At 40.7% G+C, this 20,986-nt stretch overlaps 1 protein-coding gene and 1 pseudogene across 2 annotated transcripts in view; both read right to left on the reverse strand.

The window, feature by feature from the left end:
* Positions 1-18,958, reverse strand: part of GCK (glucokinase) — a 30,186-nt gene extending 11,228 nt beyond the window's left edge. Inside the window, exons 1-4 of one of the 2 annotated variants that reach the window (XM_063311092.1) lie at positions 18,718-18,958; positions 4,175-4,337; positions 3,784-3,938; positions 1,406-1,525 (exon numbers count right to left, since the gene is read on the reverse strand). In XM_063311092.1, coding sequence (XP_063167162.1) covers positions 1,406-1,525; positions 3,784-3,938; positions 4,175-4,337; positions 18,718-18,762 — 483 coding nt within the window. In that variant the 5' untranslated portion in view covers positions 18,763-18,958. Of the gene's footprint in view, positions 1-1,405; positions 1,526-3,783; positions 3,939-4,174; positions 4,338-6,791; positions 7,186-18,717 lie in introns of those variants that run through there. The other variant, XM_063311093.1, reaches the window with a different exon arrangement.
* Positions 7,743-7,860, reverse strand: LOC134503019 (U2 spliceosomal RNA; annotated as a pseudogene).
* Positions 18,959-20,986: the final 2,028 nt, after the last annotated feature.

Below are 20,986 nucleotides of genomic sequence, written 5' to 3' on the forward strand. Positions count from 1 at the left end.
GTCCAAGGCACTCTCAGAATTTTCCTCCAACACCACAGTTCAAAAGCATCGATCTTCCTTCGCTCAGCCTTCCTTATGGTCCAGCTCTCGCAGCCATATGTTACTACAGGGAACACCATTGCTTTAACAATGCGGACCTTTGTTGTCAGTGTGATGTCTCTGCTCTTAACTATTTTATCAAGATTTGTCATTGCTCTTCTCCCAAGGATTAAGCGTCTTCTGATTTCCTGACTTCAGTCAGCATCTGCAGTAATCTTCGCACCTAGGAATACAAAGTCTTTCACTGCTTCTACACTTTCTCCCTCTATTTGCCAGTTATCAATCAAGCTGGTTGCCATAATCTTGGTTTTTTTGAGGTTTAGCTGCAAGCCAGCTTTTGCACTTTCTTCTTTCTATGTACCAGCAGTGGAGAATAATTGCAGATTGCCTGATTTAGATAATCCTGTCCCAGATCTCATGTCAGAATGATGAAATTCTACAGAAGATCTCACAAACTCTTCACATTCTTCTTGGAGATTTTTAAAACTTATATTTATTGAGAATTTTACATCAAGTAAAAAACAAATCTAAAGGAAAAGATAGAAAAGAAAGAAAGAAGAAGAAAGAAGAAAGAAGTGCAATAATAAAACCTAAAGTTATGAAATATAATGACTTACGATCTTCTCTTCAGCAGATGCTGTATTAACAAACCTATCTTCTCCCCTCCCACATTCTTACAGGAGATAAAGGAAGAATGCAGTGTGAGGCTGTTATAATTTTGCAAGACGTCTACAATCCTATAGTTTTCAGGGGGCAAGCCATTCATGAAATCACACAGTGGTTCATGGGCTAACACAGTCCGCTGGCTGCTGAAGTATCTATCTGGAAGCTCACCTAGTATGGATCCACTTACATCAGTAGAATGACACATTTCCCTTGGCAGGTTTTTACATTAATCAAACTCCATTGGATGTACGGTATCCAGGTTTTATCCTCTTTAGAGCAGTCTCAGTTTAAATATATTACATTAAACATTAGTACTCTAAATCAGACTAAATCTAGGTCCAACATATATTTATCTAGGTTTTATGCTGATTTTCAGGGCTAACACCACCAAAGTGCTTCACCTTGTTTTAAAACAGAAGTAATCTTATATAGCAGTTGATCATCTTCTGAGCTTCCATAGCATGAGGTGATTGGTTTTTGCTTGTTTGTCTGATTTTTGACTTGGCAGATTTTCTCCCAAGCTTCAATCTGTCTTGAGCCCTTACTATATTGTCATCATTTGTGGCAGAAGGAACACTGCACACTCCCATAGTTTTGGGATGTATGGTTATGAATGATTTACCAGCTCCTGTGAGAAAGTCATGCAGGCAAAAGCAGAGAGCACCAAAGCAGGGTACAAATCCCTGGTTTCAAATCCCACCTTATCAATGTCTTCATGTCGAACAGGGAAGGAAAATGTAAAGCCCAGAGGCAGCTTTTTGTGCTTCATCTGGTGTTTGTCCAGGAAGTCAGAGATGCATTCCGAAATATAATCAAAGAGCTGAGGAAGAGACACAAAAATTGCTACTGCCATTCAGTGAATATTTTCTTTCACTTCAATAAGCAACATGCTTATTCAACAGCTGTCTAACCTAGGTTCTTGGACAATGAGGAAGACAACAAAACCCAGGGCATGTTTCTCAACCTTGGCAACTTTAAGATGCCTGAACTTCAACTCTCAGAATTCCCCAGCCAGCCATGCTGGGTGGGGAATTCTGGGGGTTGAAGTCCAAGCATCTTAAAGTTGCCAAGGTTGAGAAACACTGTCCTAGGGTGAGAGCACAACACCCACATCCTTCCAACAGTTGTGCAGGTCTTTGATAGCTGTGCTGTTACCATGACTTGTGATATCTGCTGAAACATCTACACAACTGTTCCTTATGGAAAGGATAAATTGTGTTTTCTGCCTATCTGATATTCAGGATGATGTACTCTGAAAATAGTAGGAATCATTCTAGAAACATTCACTATACAACTGAAGGAATTTAAAATGAGAGATAGTATAATCACATCACATAAAAAATCAGCAGGAACAGAAAACTCCTTACTGACATTTAAAAAGCAGAGCACGAAAGGAGCCAAACTCACTTTCTCACAAGCTCGGTGCTGCTATCATAGACTCATTAACTTAGTTTCTGTAGTGATGGGACAATCACTTGGCTCCCATTATAATGGTAGTTCATAGGCAGCTTTACACAGAATCATTAAAATTTCAGAACCTGTTTTTCTTTTTCAATTGCCCATCTGAACAAGAGCCAACAGCCTACTGCAATGGGTGACATACTTTACAAGTCAAAGTTGCCAGGTTCAGGCCCCCACATCTCCAGCTAGAAGGGCCAAGTAGCAGGGGACATGAAAGAATGTTATCTGTGATCCCAAAGGTGCTTCTAATCACAGTGGACAATATTGGACTACATGGCCAAAGGTTGACCTAGTGTGTTGTCTGTCTGTCTGTCTGTGTATTGTCATCAATTTCCAAAATGTGGCACTGGGATGCCATTGTAATTGATCTGCATGACAACTATAAACTACTCAAAATTCCCTCTTCTGCAAATCCATTCATTTATTTATTTTTCAATTTTTTGTTCAGAGTTGGCTTAAATGAGCACCCCTACATTTTATCTGTACAGCAACCAAATCATGAGGTAGAGTAAGCTGAGAAAGAGTGACTAGCTCAAAATAACCCAGTGAGTTTCCATGACTGAAGGTGAACATGAACCTGGATCTTCCCAGTATTAGTCCACCCACTTTAATCACTACACCACACTGACTTTCTAGTAGCTGTAGGAACTTGGAGGGGTTTTTTTTGCATCTGACCAATATGGAAAGCTCCGTAGACCATGTGTCTTTTGAGATGCTCTGCAGAAAGATTGAGAATTCACAACCCAATTCAATGTCTTTATTATGGTTTATTATTAAGCTTTACTCTTATGCCTCTCCAATCTTACAACCTATTTAAACTACAAAAACCAAAGAACTATCTGGCTCAGCCATCTGAAAAGAAGAAATCTCCAACAGCTTTTCTGTTTGTTTCCCCTTGGACACTGAATACCATATTTCCATATTATACTTGTTTATTTAAAGGTAATTCTTCCAGAATTTATTTAGTTAATCATTATACCTGTTGTACTGCCAAATCTGGGATGACTTGGAGCAATCTACAGTCTACATAATCAAAAAACAATGTGCAGTAATACTATCCATCGAATAGTAACATAAACAAGCAAAATCAATTAAATGTAACAACTATAGGCACCAAGACCCAACCACATTACGTGAATACCAAAGTTCAGACACAGAAGACCCTATGGTAGAGTTCTTTTTAGTACCCTTACAAAACAATATCACAAAGTCAACAATTGTGGAGATTATATCTCCAACTGCCTCTGAGAGCATGACTTCCAGTCATTTCTGTCCTAGACATCGGCATCAGCAACGGAGCAAATGGTGACACATACATTGTGACACAAACCATGTGACTTACATATTTGTATCCACATTGGGATTGCACATTTGAACTTACCCTCAGCTGAGTTCTTGTAATATACTAACTCTGCACATTTATTAACAAAATGCAACTGCTACACTCATATACCATTGTACTTTCCTACTGAAATAGTTAATTAGCTATATGCAATGGCTAGGTTTGCATAACACCTTGACTCACAAATTACCTAACCTCATTTTAGCCTAGCCTGTTGTGTTGTGCAAATCCAGCCCACATATCATTTGGTTCCTTTGGCCTGAGGATCAACTCACCATTTCAGCGGTTCCTGTCATGGCATCCTCTGGAATGGAATACATTTGATGTTTTGTCTTCACCTTCCATTGCCCTTCCTCATCATCTCCCACCTTGACCAGCATCACTCGGAAATTGGTACCCCCGAGATCCAAAGATAGGAAATCTCCAACTTCTGTAATCCCAGAGTGTGACACCATGTCAATTTATGTCTTTGGAAAACAACCTGGATCAATGGCCTCCAGAAGAACCCCATGACTGAAAGATCAGCTTGAGCAAACATTTAAATAAGATGATGGTTAATATTAACATGCCTCTATTTCTAGCCCAGGACTAGAAGTCCAGGATAGTCTTTGGAGACTATCTAAGTTTGCATCTCACACCAACTATTTCTAATAAGGCAACAAGTACCTGATCCTTCTGGTGTAGACCGTACATATGTGGGCAGCATCTTCACTGAGGCCTCCTCATGTGTCTCTAATTTTAAGCCTCGGTCCATTTCCTTCTGCATCCGACGCATCACCTTCTTCAAATCCTCTTCCTGTAGCTGGAATTCAGATAGGATCTGCTCCACCTATGAGGGAAGAGACACAAGAAAGGTTCAAGAAGATGGACACTGTACTTTGAAAGTGTATAACCTTGGTTTCTTCTTCTCTTCTATTTAGCATCTGTATCTGATAAAAAGCATGCAGTTGAGAAAATGGTTTAAGGGAAAATTATCTTCCAGTTCTCACATGGCTACAGAGTTTACTAGGTAATCTATGTCTACTTCTACAACTCTGGCTAGCTTCCCTTGTTGTGAAATTTTTTAAAAGGCTAAATACTATCTGTTCTAGATTATCTGAAGGTCATGGTATCGATGCAATACAGTAAATAAAAAACTGGCAACGAAATATCACAACCAACACATTCTCTAACAAGAGAGAAAATCAGGCTTTTGCCTGCTGATGTAAACTTACAACTGTTCCCAAAACCTGGAAAATTTACAAAGATTGCCACTCAACATAACATAAGTGAAAAAGCATTAAGAAAAGGAGTATCTCATAAACACATAGCTCTAGAACTCCAATTTGGATGCACAGATTTTTATCATTGTCTCATTTCCTAGTCCACTTTAAGTTTACTTATGGAATGATGGCTAATTAAGTAGTGATCACACAGTCAAAACAGCTTCCTCCCATTCTTCTATTTTTAGTTACTGGTTAAGATAAGGAGGCATTTTATTGATCAGCTTGCTCTTTAAAACCGTCAAAGTCTAGCTCTATATATAGTACAAACTGTAAATATTTACACTAGTCTTTCAGGATTCCACTTTTGGGCAACCAAGAAGGCTGGAGTGGGGTTGAAATAGTATTGCATCATTCAGCCTGTGACCTTTCTTGACCTCCATGATGAGGCAACGATAGCACATGTTTCTAAATCTGTTTCTAACAGGGACATTGATTCAAGTAATAGTACCCTAATATTACACTGATTCTACTAATAGTTTATATTAGTTAAATACAATAGTTTATAATAGTTTACTGGTTTATAAGAATATATATTCTCTCTACAGAAGTGGTGACTTTGTTTCAGAAACAAATGATATTTGCTCACATATTTCATGCCACTGTAAGAACATAGGAGAAGAGTTGCCAGATCAGGCCAACATTTCCCACACCCTAGTATCCTGTTTCCAGCCATGATCAACTAGATGTCACTAGAAATCTCAGAAGCAACAGGGCGTGGGAAAGCAGCTGGCGCTCACCCATTATTGCTTGGTCCAGCATCTGAGAGAGAGCATCACTTCTGCTGAAGATGAAGAACCAGTGAGAAACAGAAGGCTCTTTCATTCATAGCTCCAACAAGAATTGCATTCTAAACAGTTCCCTAAACAGTTATTGTTATTTTGGGTGAGTTTGCATTTTGCACTAAGCCCACCGCTCCCAAACTGTGTGCCAGGATGCTCCAGGGTGCTGCAGCAAAGTCACAGGGTACCATGTGATCATGAACCACCAGCTCAAGGTAGTCCACAGTTTTGGGCTAGGGGCTCCAGGAAAAAATTATGGAGACACTAAGGGTGCCATGAACCAAGAATGTTTGGGAACCTCTGCATCAAGTCATTGCTTGGTTAAGCCCAGTTCACAGTGTTCACACAGATCACACTCAGTCATAAATCACAGGGATACATGTAACGTGCTAAAGCAAAACCCACAAAACCCAGCCTGGAGTAGAGGATTCCATACATTTATGAGGCAGTGTGTGAAAGTGATGCTTCCTTTTATCTTCAATTGTGAATTGGATGGCTGACACTGACATGACAAAATGATTTGGTTCCCACATTGCTCTACTGTGGTCAGCTGAGTTCAGGCTTACTGCAAAGTGTAATCCCACGCTAATAAACCCAGCTCGGCTAATAAACCATAGCATATGGCTTAGTGTTACTTTTTAACAAGTATCATTACATCTTGTTCAATAAACCATGATTAAAACAACTCAGGGTGATAGGTGAACCCGACAAGTGACTGCCCAGCCTCATATTGGTAGGATCTGCACAGAATACTAGAGCACTGGAATCCTCTTCATATATCACTGTCCTTAGAAACATCCTGTGTTTTGTGGTTATTCAGTTCCTAAGCTGTCCATATTCTGATACTCCAAAACCAGCATTTCTCAACCTTGGCAACTTTAAGATATGTGGACTTCAGCTCCCAGAATTCCCCAGCCAGCTAAGTTGGCTGGAGAATCCTGGGAGGTGAAGTCCACATATCTTAAAGTTGCCAAGGTTGAGAAACGCTGTTCTAAACATCTGCTTCACTCCCCATTTGCAAATGAACTCCAAGGAAATTGGGCCCAAATCAGTAGAGAAATCCAGATCTTGAGGCAAGAGGAGCAGGCTTCAGGAGAGATGCACTCTACATCCACTGAAATCTCACCCCGCATCCCCTGGTTACACACCCAGGAATTCTGGAAATCATCTGCAATAGGCAGCTTCCTTGGAATAATTTATTAAAGCCTAAAGGTTTTGGGAAAAGATCATCCTCCTTACCAGTTGCAAGGTCTCAAACTCTTTCTTCATCACTGATGGTAGTGAGCCTTCCAAATTCTCCAAGAAGGAAGGAGATGTCTGTGCTGCAAGGGAGAGATGGAACCTGTTCCCTTCCTGTAATGCTCTCAGCCACCTGGTCTTTGAAACTGACAAGGCAACTCAGCCGCCCGCTCTTTTTGTTGGTGTTTGCTTAAGCTCAAGGCTGAGCGTCGCTGAGATTGGGGGGCAACGTTTCCAGTCCCCAAAGATTAAAGGTTCACCAGGCAGAGGCAAGAGAGCACCAGCCACTGCCCCAGCAGAGAAAATGGAAACCCGTTATTGCAACACTAACAAAAATGATGCAAGTGGCATTCCAGACACCTCATCCTTTAGCCTCTTAGGAATTCTGGATGACTTCGGCTTCTTTGTGACTCTGTGCAATGTGGACTGTTAACCATGCTTTTATATCTCAGCATTGTGGGTGAACCCTGCTAACAATGTTGAAACAATCCATGACTCAGCACAAGGTGGAAACCCATTCAAGCAGCCAAGTGATTGGTGTGTTTATGGCTCATTGTGCTTTGTAAACCACAAGTTGCACTGTAGCATGTTGGGTGAACCCAACCAGCTATGGCTTATTGAACAAATCATGGTTAAGTCAACTAACAGCATCATGCAATGGGTGAACTCAGTCAGACAGAAGAGGAGGGGAAAATATGTATCACCTATAGGAACAGAGAAAGCAATTCTTCATTCTCTCAGATCATGGCCAGGAGTGAACTTTTCCTGTGCAAGATTATTATTTGGCCATTGAGATAACAAAGACTTTTCCATAAAACATTCCAAAAGTTTTTGTACCTTCGTGTATCCATCTACGCCTAGTTTCTTTACCCTTTACACTGTGAGTTGTCATGGTGTAGTTCTTTTCACACAGAACTATGAAGTTTAAACATTAATTTCTACTCATTTTTCAAAAGGTCTACAGCCTAAATAAATTTCAGGATTTTGTTTTCTTTATTTATACATCTATGTATTTATTCAAAGTATGAAGATACTACACTTGATCTTAGCCAAAAGGCTGAGAAGTGATATGCATATCCTCTCTTAAAAAAACAAACAACCAAGCAGCAAACAAATCTAAAATCCAAATACATATCAAACCCATGAATGAATCAAAAATATTGCATAAAAATGTATAGTAAGGACTTCTTTCTTAGTACATGGAGATTGAGAAAAGAAATCATATAATCATGAGTTCGACAAGGCTTCCACCTAGCATTTTTGGGCCTTTGTAAGAATTAGGATTATATAGACTTTTATGTTCTTCTCCATTTTTATGTACTTCTTTAGCAATCAAGAAGAACTAGCAGGAGAAAAAAAAACATTATCTGGGAACAATCTAGACTGAATCAGACCATCGGGAAATGCCACCTCAAACTCAAGGTTCCAAAAACTGGCTTGAAAAACACAGTTTTTGCTGGTTCTCTCAATGTCAACAGAGAAGAGGCAGAATGAATCAGCAGGGAAGGGACATTTGCACACTTCAACTATTACTTCTGTTGAAAAGGTGATTTTCCCTCCACAGCAGGAAGAAGACCTGGGACAGGACTCTTGAGAAACAGTTCCCAGTATGGCACAAATTGTACGGGAAAAGTCAGACCTTAACATATCCTAGGCCTAGATCCATAGCCAAGGACCTAGGGAATTCCTACCTTTAGGACATTCTCATAGAACACCGTAGATTCACACATAAGTGTATTGCCAGTGTCCTGTAGTTTAGTGGGTAAGAGGTTGAACCAACCATAGAAACCCAAGTTCAAGTCTCCGCTCAACCATGGAGCTAACTGGGTGACAGTGGGCAGTCACTCCCACTCAGCCCACACCATCCCACAGGGTTTCATTGAAAGGATAAAATGAGTGGAGATCACCATATCAGCTGCCTTGATCTCTCTGAGAATAGATGAGATATAAATTAATACATCAATGCATGTATGCCAGTTTTCACCCCTCCCATTTTTAAAGGGCTTTGTTTTCTGCATTCAGAACCTTAAAGCAACATGTCTCTGAGTGCAACTTGCTGAAGATCATGAAGGGGGTGAGGAGGTTAGTCTTCTCTTGTCTTCCTTGCAGACTTCCTCCAGGCATCTGGCTGAGCATTGTGAGAAGACAAGGGCACTTCAGTTTACCTTTTGGTCTGACCCACATTCTTATTTTCTGGCCTCCTTCATTTCATTATTGACTTGCTGAAATGATACTCATTTTGTTAGTCACGCAATTCTTCCCTTCCTCCTTACCTAACCCCAATATGCCTTTGAACCATGCAATATTCAGTTCTTCTGATGAATTCAGACTTGTTGCACCATTACTTTCCCAAATGTACGAAAAAACAAACGCACAAGGGTGAACAGAAACAAACCTCATTCTGGTCCAGTAACTGCTCTTATCATTTATTTCCCAAGGGTTTTTTTGAAGCTGAATGAGGTAGGTCCCATCATGATCAGCTTTTCATTGGTTATGAAACAAATATAAATAAAGACTCTCTTGAGACAACTCCAGACCCTGGTACCTACAGGAGGATATCCAATGCCTTCTGCCAAGGTGTTTTTTCAACTTCCCAGTGTAGCCAGGAATCTCCCGGTGCTGTCCTGGCCAAGTGCCAAATAGAGCTGACCATAACGTTTGGGGGACATGAGTGGTGCTGCTTGGGCCATATGAACAACCAAACTCATCCTTCGAACTTCAGAAATAGTGGGAATGCGGTTCATAAAACAGATCCCTAATCAGGAAAAAAAAAAGTTGTCAAGCGATCCCTATCCTGGTGTGCTAGTTGTCTACGTAAAGGTAGCTTCCTTTCCACAAAAAAGGATTAATGAATTACTGTCTGACATGTTCAACCCAGAAGCTGATTTATTGTTTGGATGAGGCACTAGGTCTTGGAGTTAATGGTTGACTAGAAACGTGGATGCCGCACTAAAGCATTTACCTGATGAAACAAAGTCATTCTAAATTACATGCGCTGTTCAAATAGGTAAGAGCAAAAATAGGAGACCAAATGAGACCTCTAACCTTGAAAGTCACCTTAACTTACAGTATATGTTACAATCTCCCCTCAAACCGCACCCTGAGTTTTGATTCTAACCCAGCCAAAATTTAGCTCATTACAAGATTGTCAATTTAATCTTAGCCACTGAAATTAAGCAACAGTTGCTTTTAGACTTGGAAAGGCAAACAGCTCTTTGGGGGAAGGAATAAAAGTGAATCCACTGAAATTTAAGTGAGTTTCATTTGACAATGAAATCTGAATATTGCCGTAGGGTTTAGAAATGCAGAATATATTGCATATTTGTATATTGCATACAAGTCTTGCAATGTTGGAAGACCCAAAAGACTAGGTTAGGGACAGATCATCATGGAGACAATCTATCTATGTGGTTGCTAAGAGTCGAAAATGACTTGATGGCACATAATCAATCAATCAATCAATCAATCAATCAATCCAAGCCCTGCAGTTTTATCTATTAGTAAAATATATTCTCATTTATATTGCATTGTAGTGTAATATAAATTATATTACAGTATATTATGTCCTCAGCCATGGAAGCTCACTGAGTGACTTGAGCCAGTCAGTCTCTTTCAGCCCAACCTACCTCACAGGGTTGCTGGGATGGGAAAAATAGGAGGGAGAACTACATACACTGCCATGAGCTCCTTTAAAAAAGGCAAATATAGATCTAATAAATCTATAAATACATTGTGCTAATTTTTCTCAAGTTAACCTTTTCTGTATGACAGGTGTGGTTGCCAGGAGAATACTGATGTACTTCCTGATGTACCTCAGAATAGTTTTCTTCACACCTGCTTGAAGTCTACTTTCCAAAATACTGCTGCACATTTTGTTTGTTTCAATTCTTCTTCCTTATGTAATTCTAAACAGTTAATGGTCACAGCATGAATTCTCTGATATCCAAGTGTCATGTATTCATAGTTGGTTGCTCTGTTGCTATTAGCACTTCCCACTCTTGTACTAATGAAATTAAGTTCCTCAAGATAGTTGTCTGAGATACTTCTTCGATAGCATTCATTTGGCAGTGGTGTAATTCCTTTTTCAGCAGCACCAATCAGGCAGAGATGATAAAGAAAGGCAGCAGCAGAGAGGAGTAAGCAAGCAGGAAAAAAGTCCCTGATATGCTTTTTTTCCTCTGCTTGCTCTCTTAGCCTCTTGCTAGTGCAATCTTCTCCAAGTGCTGCTGAGAAAGCAGACATCTCACAGCTGACTATATGAACCTGAAGCTGTGCAATATTTTCCTCTATCAGCAACCTGTAATGAAGCACCTCCTTCCTTAACAGGAGGATGGAGAGGACAAAGCAATACTGAATCAGTAGCTACAGAATTAACCAGTTTGCTGATACAGTCTTACATGAGGAAGAGAATTGCAGACATTTGCACAAAGCTATCATTTCTTTTTAGTGCCCATCTGTCTTCTCCCTAAAATTATCCTACTACAGATTTGTTTTCCCATTTTGAGTCTTAATGTACACATTCTATCATGATTCCTTTTTAAATTTTTTTTTACTCAGAACAGAACTTGCCAGGAAACCTGACATTTTAAAAAATTTCAGTCAATGAGAAACATTGCAGATGCCATGCTGAAAGAATACAGGTCATTGGGCAAATTGTTTTGTAAGTGCCAAGACATTGCTTAAGAAGAGTCAATGTTTCTACTAGTCTATATGATTTCTTTCCTGTAGTCATTATATGTTATTAAATATATGATATATCCTGGGACACCCTATGTCTCTGCTGAAGGTCTAGTTTTATGTTATTTATAAAGATGTTTGTCTTGTAACTATGATCAAGCATTTAAGTTTGTTATAATTTTACTTGTATTTCTGTATATGTGAAATGTATAATAAAGTCCCCTATAAATGTCCCATAATGTGTAACAGTGGCTTCCCAAGACAAACACATTCTTTGAGTGCTCACATGGGGCTTGCACGTATTTTTTTAAGCTAATGAGCCAACCTTTTCCTGGACCGTGGCAGAATGTTGCGATGTGCAATCTTCTCTCTCTCCAGGTTGTGTAGCTGGGTTGGAGAGAACTCAACCAGCTGTGAGACTTTATGTGTTAATGGATTTTCACTTGGGTCAGTTTCGTTCCAGTTATTTGCAGATCTCCAGCTGTTCTTTCATCATCATTCTTTCTGTGATGGGTTTCTTCCAGTAAATAGTCAAGGATATGCCAAACGGGAACAAGGACATCACTCTGAATTGGAGCCCAGACCCATCCAGTCTCACCATCTATCAGTTCTAGCTAATGGTGGAAAGGAGACAGGGAGTTCCTTTATTTACGGCAGGAACTTAGGTCAAGAGATAGAGTTCACACTTAGCACACACAAAGTAATAGGATGGATAGGGTCACGTTCACCAACTAAGCCTTTCTCCCATTTGCTTTTTCTTGAGGAACAGGCACAGTTCAATGGTAGGCACATGCTTGCTTGGAGATCCTGCTTCAACCCCATGTTAAAAGGCAGAGTTGACAAAGGATCCTGGGACTCTGACCTGAAGAAGGCAACTGCACACAGTATATCCTTAAAAGTCAATGGGTGAGTTTTCACAGCTCACTAAATTAGCCTCAAATGAAGTAGTTAATGACTGACCATGTTGTAGGAACCCAGCTATTGCAATAATAATAATAATAATAATAATAATAATAATAATAATAATAATAATATAATTTATTAAACTTGTATGCCACCCAATTCTCAACAACTCTGGGTGGCCCACAACAATCAAAGAAATTACAAGAAAACGTTAAAAAATAAAGGAAAAAAGATGGCAAGCACAAAGAAGTGAGGATCTCACTTTCGCTAACTGAAGACCTGGGTGACGAACCAGGTCTTCATGGCTCTTCTAAATAACATCAGAGTGGGGGCTATCCAGATGTTGGGAGGAAACTTGTTCCAGAAGGGACGCGCTGCCACTGAGAAGGTGCACTTCTAGGGTCCTGAGAGATGACATTGTTTAAACGAAAGAACTCAGAGCATGCCAACCCTGCAAGATCAAAACTGCTGAGCAGATGTTACGGGAGACTGGTGGCCCTGCAAGAAACCAGGTCCTATGCCATGCCTTTAGCATGGCAGACCAGACTCTTACATTAAGCCATAAAAAAGCTATTGTGGGTATAGCATACTACAGTATTTGAAGATTGTGTTTTATTAACCTGGATTTAAGGTTCAGTATGTTGAGTGAGCCCAGTCTTTGCATACCTCCAGATAATTAAGCCAGTCTTAATATTAGCCAGGAAATAGAAATGTCCCGTTCCTAGCGCACAGGGACCCTGGTTGCATTAAACAGTGTAAACATGAAGATTGCCAGCAATCGACCCTGCGAGGTGAGCCAAAAGGAGATTGTGTTTGCTCAACTTTTAAGCAAGAATAAAGTTGTTATTGGAAATGGACATTCTGAAATGGAGAGTAAGGGAGAAAGATCACCCATTTAGACTTTTCTGCAGAACAGTTGCTATGACAACTTCAGGAGACTTACAAATGTTTGAATTATTATTCAGAATGAACAGACTTTCTTCTAAGCAGATGCTCACCAAACAATTGCCGTTCTCCTTCATTCTTGAGTCTACAGATGGCAGAACCACTTTTTCTATATTCTCTTGCCTCTTTCCTATCTACCCATTTATGTGATCTAACAGAGTAACATTTTCCTCTGGGTTGCATTCATTCAGAACGTTGCAGAATTTTTCCTGAAACTCATCCCTGATTCTTTTCTTATCACCATTCACTAAAGCATAACATTCAACTATTACTAGATGATACCAATGCAAACTTTCTGACATATTTTAACCCTTTCATTCCTAACGTAACTTCAATTCTATGTATCAACTCTCCAAAAAATAAGCCACTTTCATTCTGACCTTTACATACTTCCCCTTTCTCTTAATTTCGCTCAACATACCTATTTTTCTTCCATTTCACTTCTTAATTCATTTATTCCTCTTACATTCTAAATCACAATCTTCCATATGCCATGACTGTCACCAGACAGGCCCATAGATATTCACCTGGCTGCCCATAATTTGATTTTTTTTTTCTGGCATATCTCGCTCCAGCTACTGAGGTTTGTAAACCATGATTTTTTTCTTGGGGCAGGTTCACAGGTCATGTGAATGTAGCTTCCTTCTTTCCTTGTGTTCCTTTTCAATAAGCAATCTTACTTCCCAGTTGCTTATTTATACAGAAAGCAATTTCTAGTCCCTAATTCCCTCTCTCCACTGAACAAACTTGGCCCAAATTCATATTAAAATAAATTTGGTAAGAGTTGTGGGAGAAAGCAGTCATCTATACTGTGCGATGGAACAACTACGTATGAACTGAGAATTTCCCCTTTCTTGTACAGGATCCACAGTTTTTTTGGCAGGTTTCTCTTCCTATGCTGAACGGTCATTCCTGCTACAGAGTTAATATTTAGAAGATCATGTAATGCCTGAAGACCCAGTCTGCGCCACTTAACTATTGGCTTAGCAATGTGATGCAACAGCTCATGTCACTACCCAGAAAGTGCTTGGACTAGTAACATGAAGGTCATAGACGCGTATTTGAAGAATCTGTGAACTACAAATCCTGCATTATCACCGCGGCATGAACAATATACTTTTTCAGTGTGTCTGGCGCTCACGCTGTGGAACGCAAACCACTGCAACACGCTTGGAAATTCTACCTTAGTGGCTTTGTTTGCTCAGAAATATCCAGATGGCAAGGGCTGATGCAGGAAGTCTCAGAATGCAGAACACTGAATCTAATTTTCCTGACTGGAAATCTTGCACTTTGCAAGCAGTATTTGCTCAGACAATATTGATAAGTGGAAATGACATGAGAAATCACAGAAGACTTTGTGGTTTATAAAATCAGATACGGTAGGGAAAGGGGAGGAAATACAGGACTGGCTGCAGCTCTGTGTAGTCTTCACACCCACACAGAGGTAGCTTCCAAACTGTGTTAGTAGTTTTCCTCCTGCTCTATCAGTGCTTTTGAAGGGCCTCTTCAGTAATAACACATAGCAGCAGGCAGTAGAAGGAACATTCAATATTACCTGAGTGTTGAGTCTAGCAAGAATTTCAATTTCCCACAAATGCCCCTGATTTAATTTAAGTCCAAGTCATTGCGGGAAATTTACAGTATATGATGGTTAACCAGGTTCTATGTGCTTCTCAGACCATTATGGCAGTGTAGAGCTACTGAGATTATCGTGACTGTTCATTTGGATAGAAGTTTGTAATTTTTGTCTAATCATGAGATTTCCTGCCTAGGCCAAAAGTCGGTAATAACGAACCACTCGTGGCATCTCCAAGGGTTTGATACAGCCCGTTAGTCTGATAAGTCCACATAGACTCATGGGAAGCTTCAGCCCAGCAGCATGATGAAATGGGATGAAGCCCATTGGTTCTTCACTGCAGGAGGTAAAGGATAGGAACAGAGGTATCCTATTGCAGACGCAAGCCAGTCTTAGAGATTCTACATCTGCCTGAGGAATCCTAATTGAAGTGGGTGAAGGGGATTCTTCCAAGTCAGTTTTCATCCTTTGCTGTTCTCAGATGTGTGAGCTGGGAGGGGAGAGGTAACCTTTATATGTACATCTCCATGAAAGAGGCACAGCCACACTCTTGAAACTAAATAAGCATAGAGCAAGAAACAAATACATATCTGCAAGTGAAGGGATGGGATGTCCCCCTTCATTTCTGCCAGGGGTGAAGGAAAAATGAAAGAAAGAATAATTCGGCAAAAGGAGAAAAGCAGGACAAAAGGTTGCCAGTTCCTTGTCAGTTTCAAGTACTTTCAATATCCTCACTGGATGCCCTCCTTGCTGACCACTAGTGCCATCTGACCCTCTGTTGTTTCTCTCTTCCTTTCCCTCTAATACATTCTGGAAATGTCCAATCTCCAACTGCTTTGTGAATGTCCTATGTGCTCCCACAATGAAGTGTTTGGCTGGAATCACCATTTTAACCTGGTTGGAAGTTTCAGTATCTTTCTGCTTTGTCACTTCACTGCCCTGAAACTGCATTCATCCCTTCAAGGAAGCAACTGAGATACATTGGAAGGACTTGTAATGGCCAAGCCCCTGGTACAACATAATTTGATCCTCAGGGGACTCAGACCACATACAGAACAGGACAGCTGCTTTGTCTGGAAGTGGCCAAAGACAGATACATCCCTAGGATTTATGTGGAAGGTAAATGCCAAGGGTGTCTCTTACCCCAAGGAAAACCCCTCTGTTTAATGCAGGAATATTGTAGAAAAGGGGAATTGGAGGTGTGGGATGGTACAGCAGCACCTTCTGGTGGTGTGTGCTATACAGAACAAATTTACCATCACTCCACAACCTAGTTCCTCCTTCACTGTCAAGAATCCACACCACATTCAGATTAAGATTTAGCACTCTCTAATTATGCCAGTGCACTTTATACCCAATCTGTGGGATTTACTGTTAATAGGTAAAAAAATGGAATCTTATTTTTAAAGGATCAGGATTTGTTACACAAAGTTAACTCTAAGGTTGTCATCCAGTTCATAAAAGCTTACAATGCAGGCCTACATTCATCTACTCAAAAATAAGTCCCACTGTGTTCCACCAGTCTTATCCCCTAGTATGTGTACATAAGATGATAGCCTTGGTAGTTTATGATGTTCGGTAATTGTTCATATTTTCATAAATTTCATAAATTTGCATCCCAACCAAACAAGTTACTTCTCTCCAGGGGATGGATATCATGTACATGTTTGTTCTGCCACCAATGGAATTCCATGAAAAAGCAGAGAATCCAGATGATTTGTGGGCATTCCAGAACATGTACTGGCTGTGCTGAAAATTCTGAATTTGGAAAAGGATTATAATATAATCCTTTATAATATATATTCCACACTACACTACACATATTATAATATATATTATACTCCATTATATTATACGCAATATAGTATAGTGGAGTAAAGCAGATGTTTTCCATGCAGAAGGTTTCCATCATCTGCAAGTAGGGTGACAACATCTCATGAATGACATCCTCTAAGTAACTTTTCCTAAGGCGATGTCCTTCAGATATGTTCGATTTTGCTGGCTGGGGAAGATGGAATGATAGTTGCACCTTCCCTGTTTTGGAGAAACCGGCTATAAAGCTCCTGCCAGTTGAGTCACAGAGAGCATGAGCAACAACAATCTAGCTTGGTATGAGGAAGCTTGTGATGGAACCACATTAGAAGGATCATTTTTGCAAGCGGTAGCGGGACGCGTCATTGTAGGAAAGGCATATCTATCTTGCTGGAGAGAAAGTGGAATACCTCTTGTAAGATGCTTGCCAGTTTTATATTTATTTCTGCAACCCCCAGACTGTTTATCCCATCAGGAAAGAAGGGCCTACAGAGATGGGGGAAAAATTTGATCCCCTTTCAAGATCAAAAGTATAGGGTTTTTTTTTAACGATTCGTCCACATCAAAGTGACCTAATTCAAGAGCAAAACTCTCCGAGTTAACATTATATATTCTACCGTCCTCAGTGAAAAGCTACACCACCCTTCCTGTGTTACTGCGACTGCATCATGAGGTTATTACTGGATAAAGGAACTGCACCACACACTGGTAAAAATCTCTTGAAAATCTTGTGGATTTATTTAGGATTAAATCCCATCAGACACAATGGATCTTACTTAAAATATGTGTAGGAGACCAGCAGAGTTAGGAACACACCAATGCAAAAACCCAGCAGTTCCTGCTATGATATCTAACTGCTTAACTAGCTTACCCACTTCATGCTGAATGTGGGATATCTGAACCTACCTTCCTCACATTCAGTGAACCTGTCTGTATGGAATGCCCAATACAAAATATAGGAAATATTAAAACACCAGTGTTAAAATATCAAGAACATACATTGAGACAAGTGCAAAATATCTGCAAGGTATCAAACTTGGTGTGCTTCTAGTTCTGGTTTCCTAATATCTTATGCCTAGAATAGGCGATTCTGTCACAAACATATCTCCTTATGATGATAATCCTATGGCTGGTTACCAGAGGCCAAGAACAGACAGGATTTAGCTACTTGCATTTCACCTTTTCAGCAGTTCCCCTGGATCATTTCCCTGGATCTTTTGAGAAAAAGGATAATTGGGTGTTGCTTGAACATTTGTCTTCACCTTCAGGCTTGACTTGTAGTAGAAATGTCACTATATTTTAGTCTCAGGTTCTACTTATAAACTGATTGTATTGCAAGACAACTAGGAAGAAACATCAAAATGGAAGCAATCTTCTTTGGGAGTTCAGTAAACTAAAAATGTGGCAAATAGCAGAAGAAGCCTTGAAGGGGAACTAGCTTCTTAAATCCAGAAATGGGGATTCTCAGGACTAGCAAAATCTTTGGGACCTTGGGGTGCCCATTTCAATTTTAGAACAATCAGCAATCCAGTAATGGTCAAGATAACTTGGGGAGAGAGGTTTATAGCCTGTACCTTACTTTGAAAAGACAGCTCTAATCTGCTGCTATACAGTTGGCTACTGATCAAGTTATCCAGTTGTAATTTAGAGAATAAAGTTTCTGGATTCATTCAAAAGAAACGGATGGAGTTTTTCTCAAGTGCCTCCTACCCCACTAATCTGCCCCTTTCCCTGTCTACAATGAGGGAACCCTGGAGGGTTTGTTCATTGCAGCAGATGGAGTCAAGTGGAGAAATGAGACAAAAATATTCCTTGCCTCTTTGCTGGGTCAAACCCTAGACTGCTGCACTGGGGTACATAAATCGATTTGCATTTGGTTATGGCCTTGCAAGTCTACCCACCCACCTGAAGAATCCTCACACATGTTAATCTTGGGTGAGGTGGCCTTCAAATTGCAAAACTCAGACCCACCCTGGAGATTCCCAGAATTAGAAAACAAATGCAGAACGTTACCCTTTCCTTCTTGGAGCTATCCATCCTACTTCTGTGATCCAGCATGGGGGCAGCTCTCAGCACCAGCCTAGGACAGTTGTCAAATCAGTCTCCCCAAAGTCAAAGGATGCCTGGGGCCGATCTGCCTTTTTTCTCTGCCTGTCTCTCTCCCCACCACACCCCTGTATGTCCTTAGCAGAGAAGACAGTTCTTCTTATCCTGTCTCTTGAAGTGATTCCACTTTCTTTAGTGGTTTATGTTACTTCTTTTGAAGCTGATGTTTGAAATGACAAGCTTCCTTGTCTCTGAATTTCTCCTTGCTGGTGATTCTCTGACTTTCTCTCTTTGTTCTAGGGCTTCACTTTGGAGTTCATTGAGCAAGTGCATCCATTGCCCAAAGATGCCTTTTGTCAATCAACATTTTGGTGAAGACAAAGCAGCGAGCTGTTTTGCAGTGAGAAAAATACTCCTTTCCTCCTGAGGAACATAGCCTGGGACCTCTTCCTGATTCAGTTATTCTTCTGGACTCACCATTACATTTATTTACTACAGTTCTTGAGGATGCTGTCCCATTTCTGCGGTCCACAAGGCCTGCTTCCGGGGATGGGTGGGGGTCTCAAGGCTAATCCTGCATTGCCATAGTGATCGGTGAAACCCTTTTGCACTTCCACTGCAGTTCAACTCCCCGCATCCTGGCTATTAAAGCTGTCGTGCGGAATAGCTACCATGGAAATAGGGCTTAATTCAAATGGTCATAGCAACCATATTAACTTTTAGCTGCTGCAGCAGCCACTACCAATTACCTGCATTGCTTAGCAACCTGTAGTGATGTTAGGTCATCAAAATCCTTTTCTGAGAGGCAAAAGGTCAGTGGGCATATATTTATGAAAAAAGGAGAAAGGTATTTCCATAACCAATCTGGAGTTAGCAACAACAAGTGGGCATTTCCTAGAATGAAGCATCTGTTTCTCTTGAAATGGATGTGTCCTTCACAACACGACTTCTACTCTCAATATTTACCATGAGAATTATAACCTGAGCAGGCTCCACTACTGACAAATTAGTACAATTAAGAGGCATAAAAAAGAGCTAGTCCAGTTCTTGGCTTAATAGAGATGAGGGTGTCCATGCTGAAATCCTCAATTCAGATTGGAGCTAATCCTGAAACCCTTGGGTTGATAGACCTCCTGGCTACTTAGCTTCAGTAGTACAAAACAGGATCTCCAAGAAACTTGCAGTCAAAGATTTGAGTGGCTTTTTACATAAATCAGTAGGTAAAATTGTAGACTTCCCTATTTCTTGTCCTTCTCCACACTCTGTCAGCTTGTCATCATGCTAATGCTTCCACATTTTGACTTTCTGTAAGCTTCTCATTCTCTTTGCAATTACTCTTCACCTAGGCTGGAGAAGACAATCTGTGGCCCTCTAAACATTGTTGAAATTCAACTTCAGGCTGTCTCAGAATGCTTGTACAGAGTGGAAGCTGTCATGCAGCAATACTGGAAGATCCACAATTTGCCCACTTTCTAGAACATTTCCAGGGTTTTCCACCCATCTCTGCATCTGGCTTCTGCTTCCTCCTTTGTTTTTCACCTGGGATCTCTTTTTAGCCCACTACTTGCTTGGACTCTTCCTAGAATGAAAGTCAATCTTCAGCGTCAAGTGCCTGGCTCCAGTAATATAGAGCCTCTTGTAGTAACCATCCAGCTATTGCTGTAGCAATATAAAATCATTACCAATATATTTCCATTGGGGCAGTTGGATTCTACCCCCACCCCCACCCCCAGTGTTTCTCAACCGGGGCAATTTTAAGAGATGTGGACTTCAACTCCCAGAATTCCCCTGCCAGCTACCTTGCTGGCTGGGGGGATTCTGGGAGTTGAAGTCCACCCATCTTAAAGGGGTATTCCACTCGCACGTGCAAGGATTCTTGCTGGCACCGAACCTTTCTTTCTACAGTCTGGGAAGCGCGGCGAAGTAGCCCAGCAATTGTTCCCCGCCGATCCTTCTGCCCGTTCCTTTACGGTTGGAAAAGGGCACGTGGGTTTGGCTTTTAACGCAGCCTTTGAAACTGCAGCGTTTGAGACAGCAGAATCACGATAGCCCCGGAAAGTTGCAACCGAGGGGGCGACCCCGTTATTCTTATATCCCGATTTATTTATTGATTTAGATTTCTTTGTCAATCATGTTTCTATGGCGCTCCACCGCTGTGCTGGACTACAACTCCCATGCCGCTTGGAGATCACGGGAGGGTCGGTCCGACAGCGGGAGATCCCGGGAGGTCTTCCCT

Source organism: Candoia aspera, chromosome 9, assembly GCF_035149785.1.
Source record: "Candoia aspera isolate rCanAsp1 chromosome 9, rCanAsp1.hap2, whole genome shotgun sequence".
NCBI lineage: Eukaryota > Metazoa > Chordata > Lepidosauria > Squamata > Boidae > Candoia > Candoia aspera.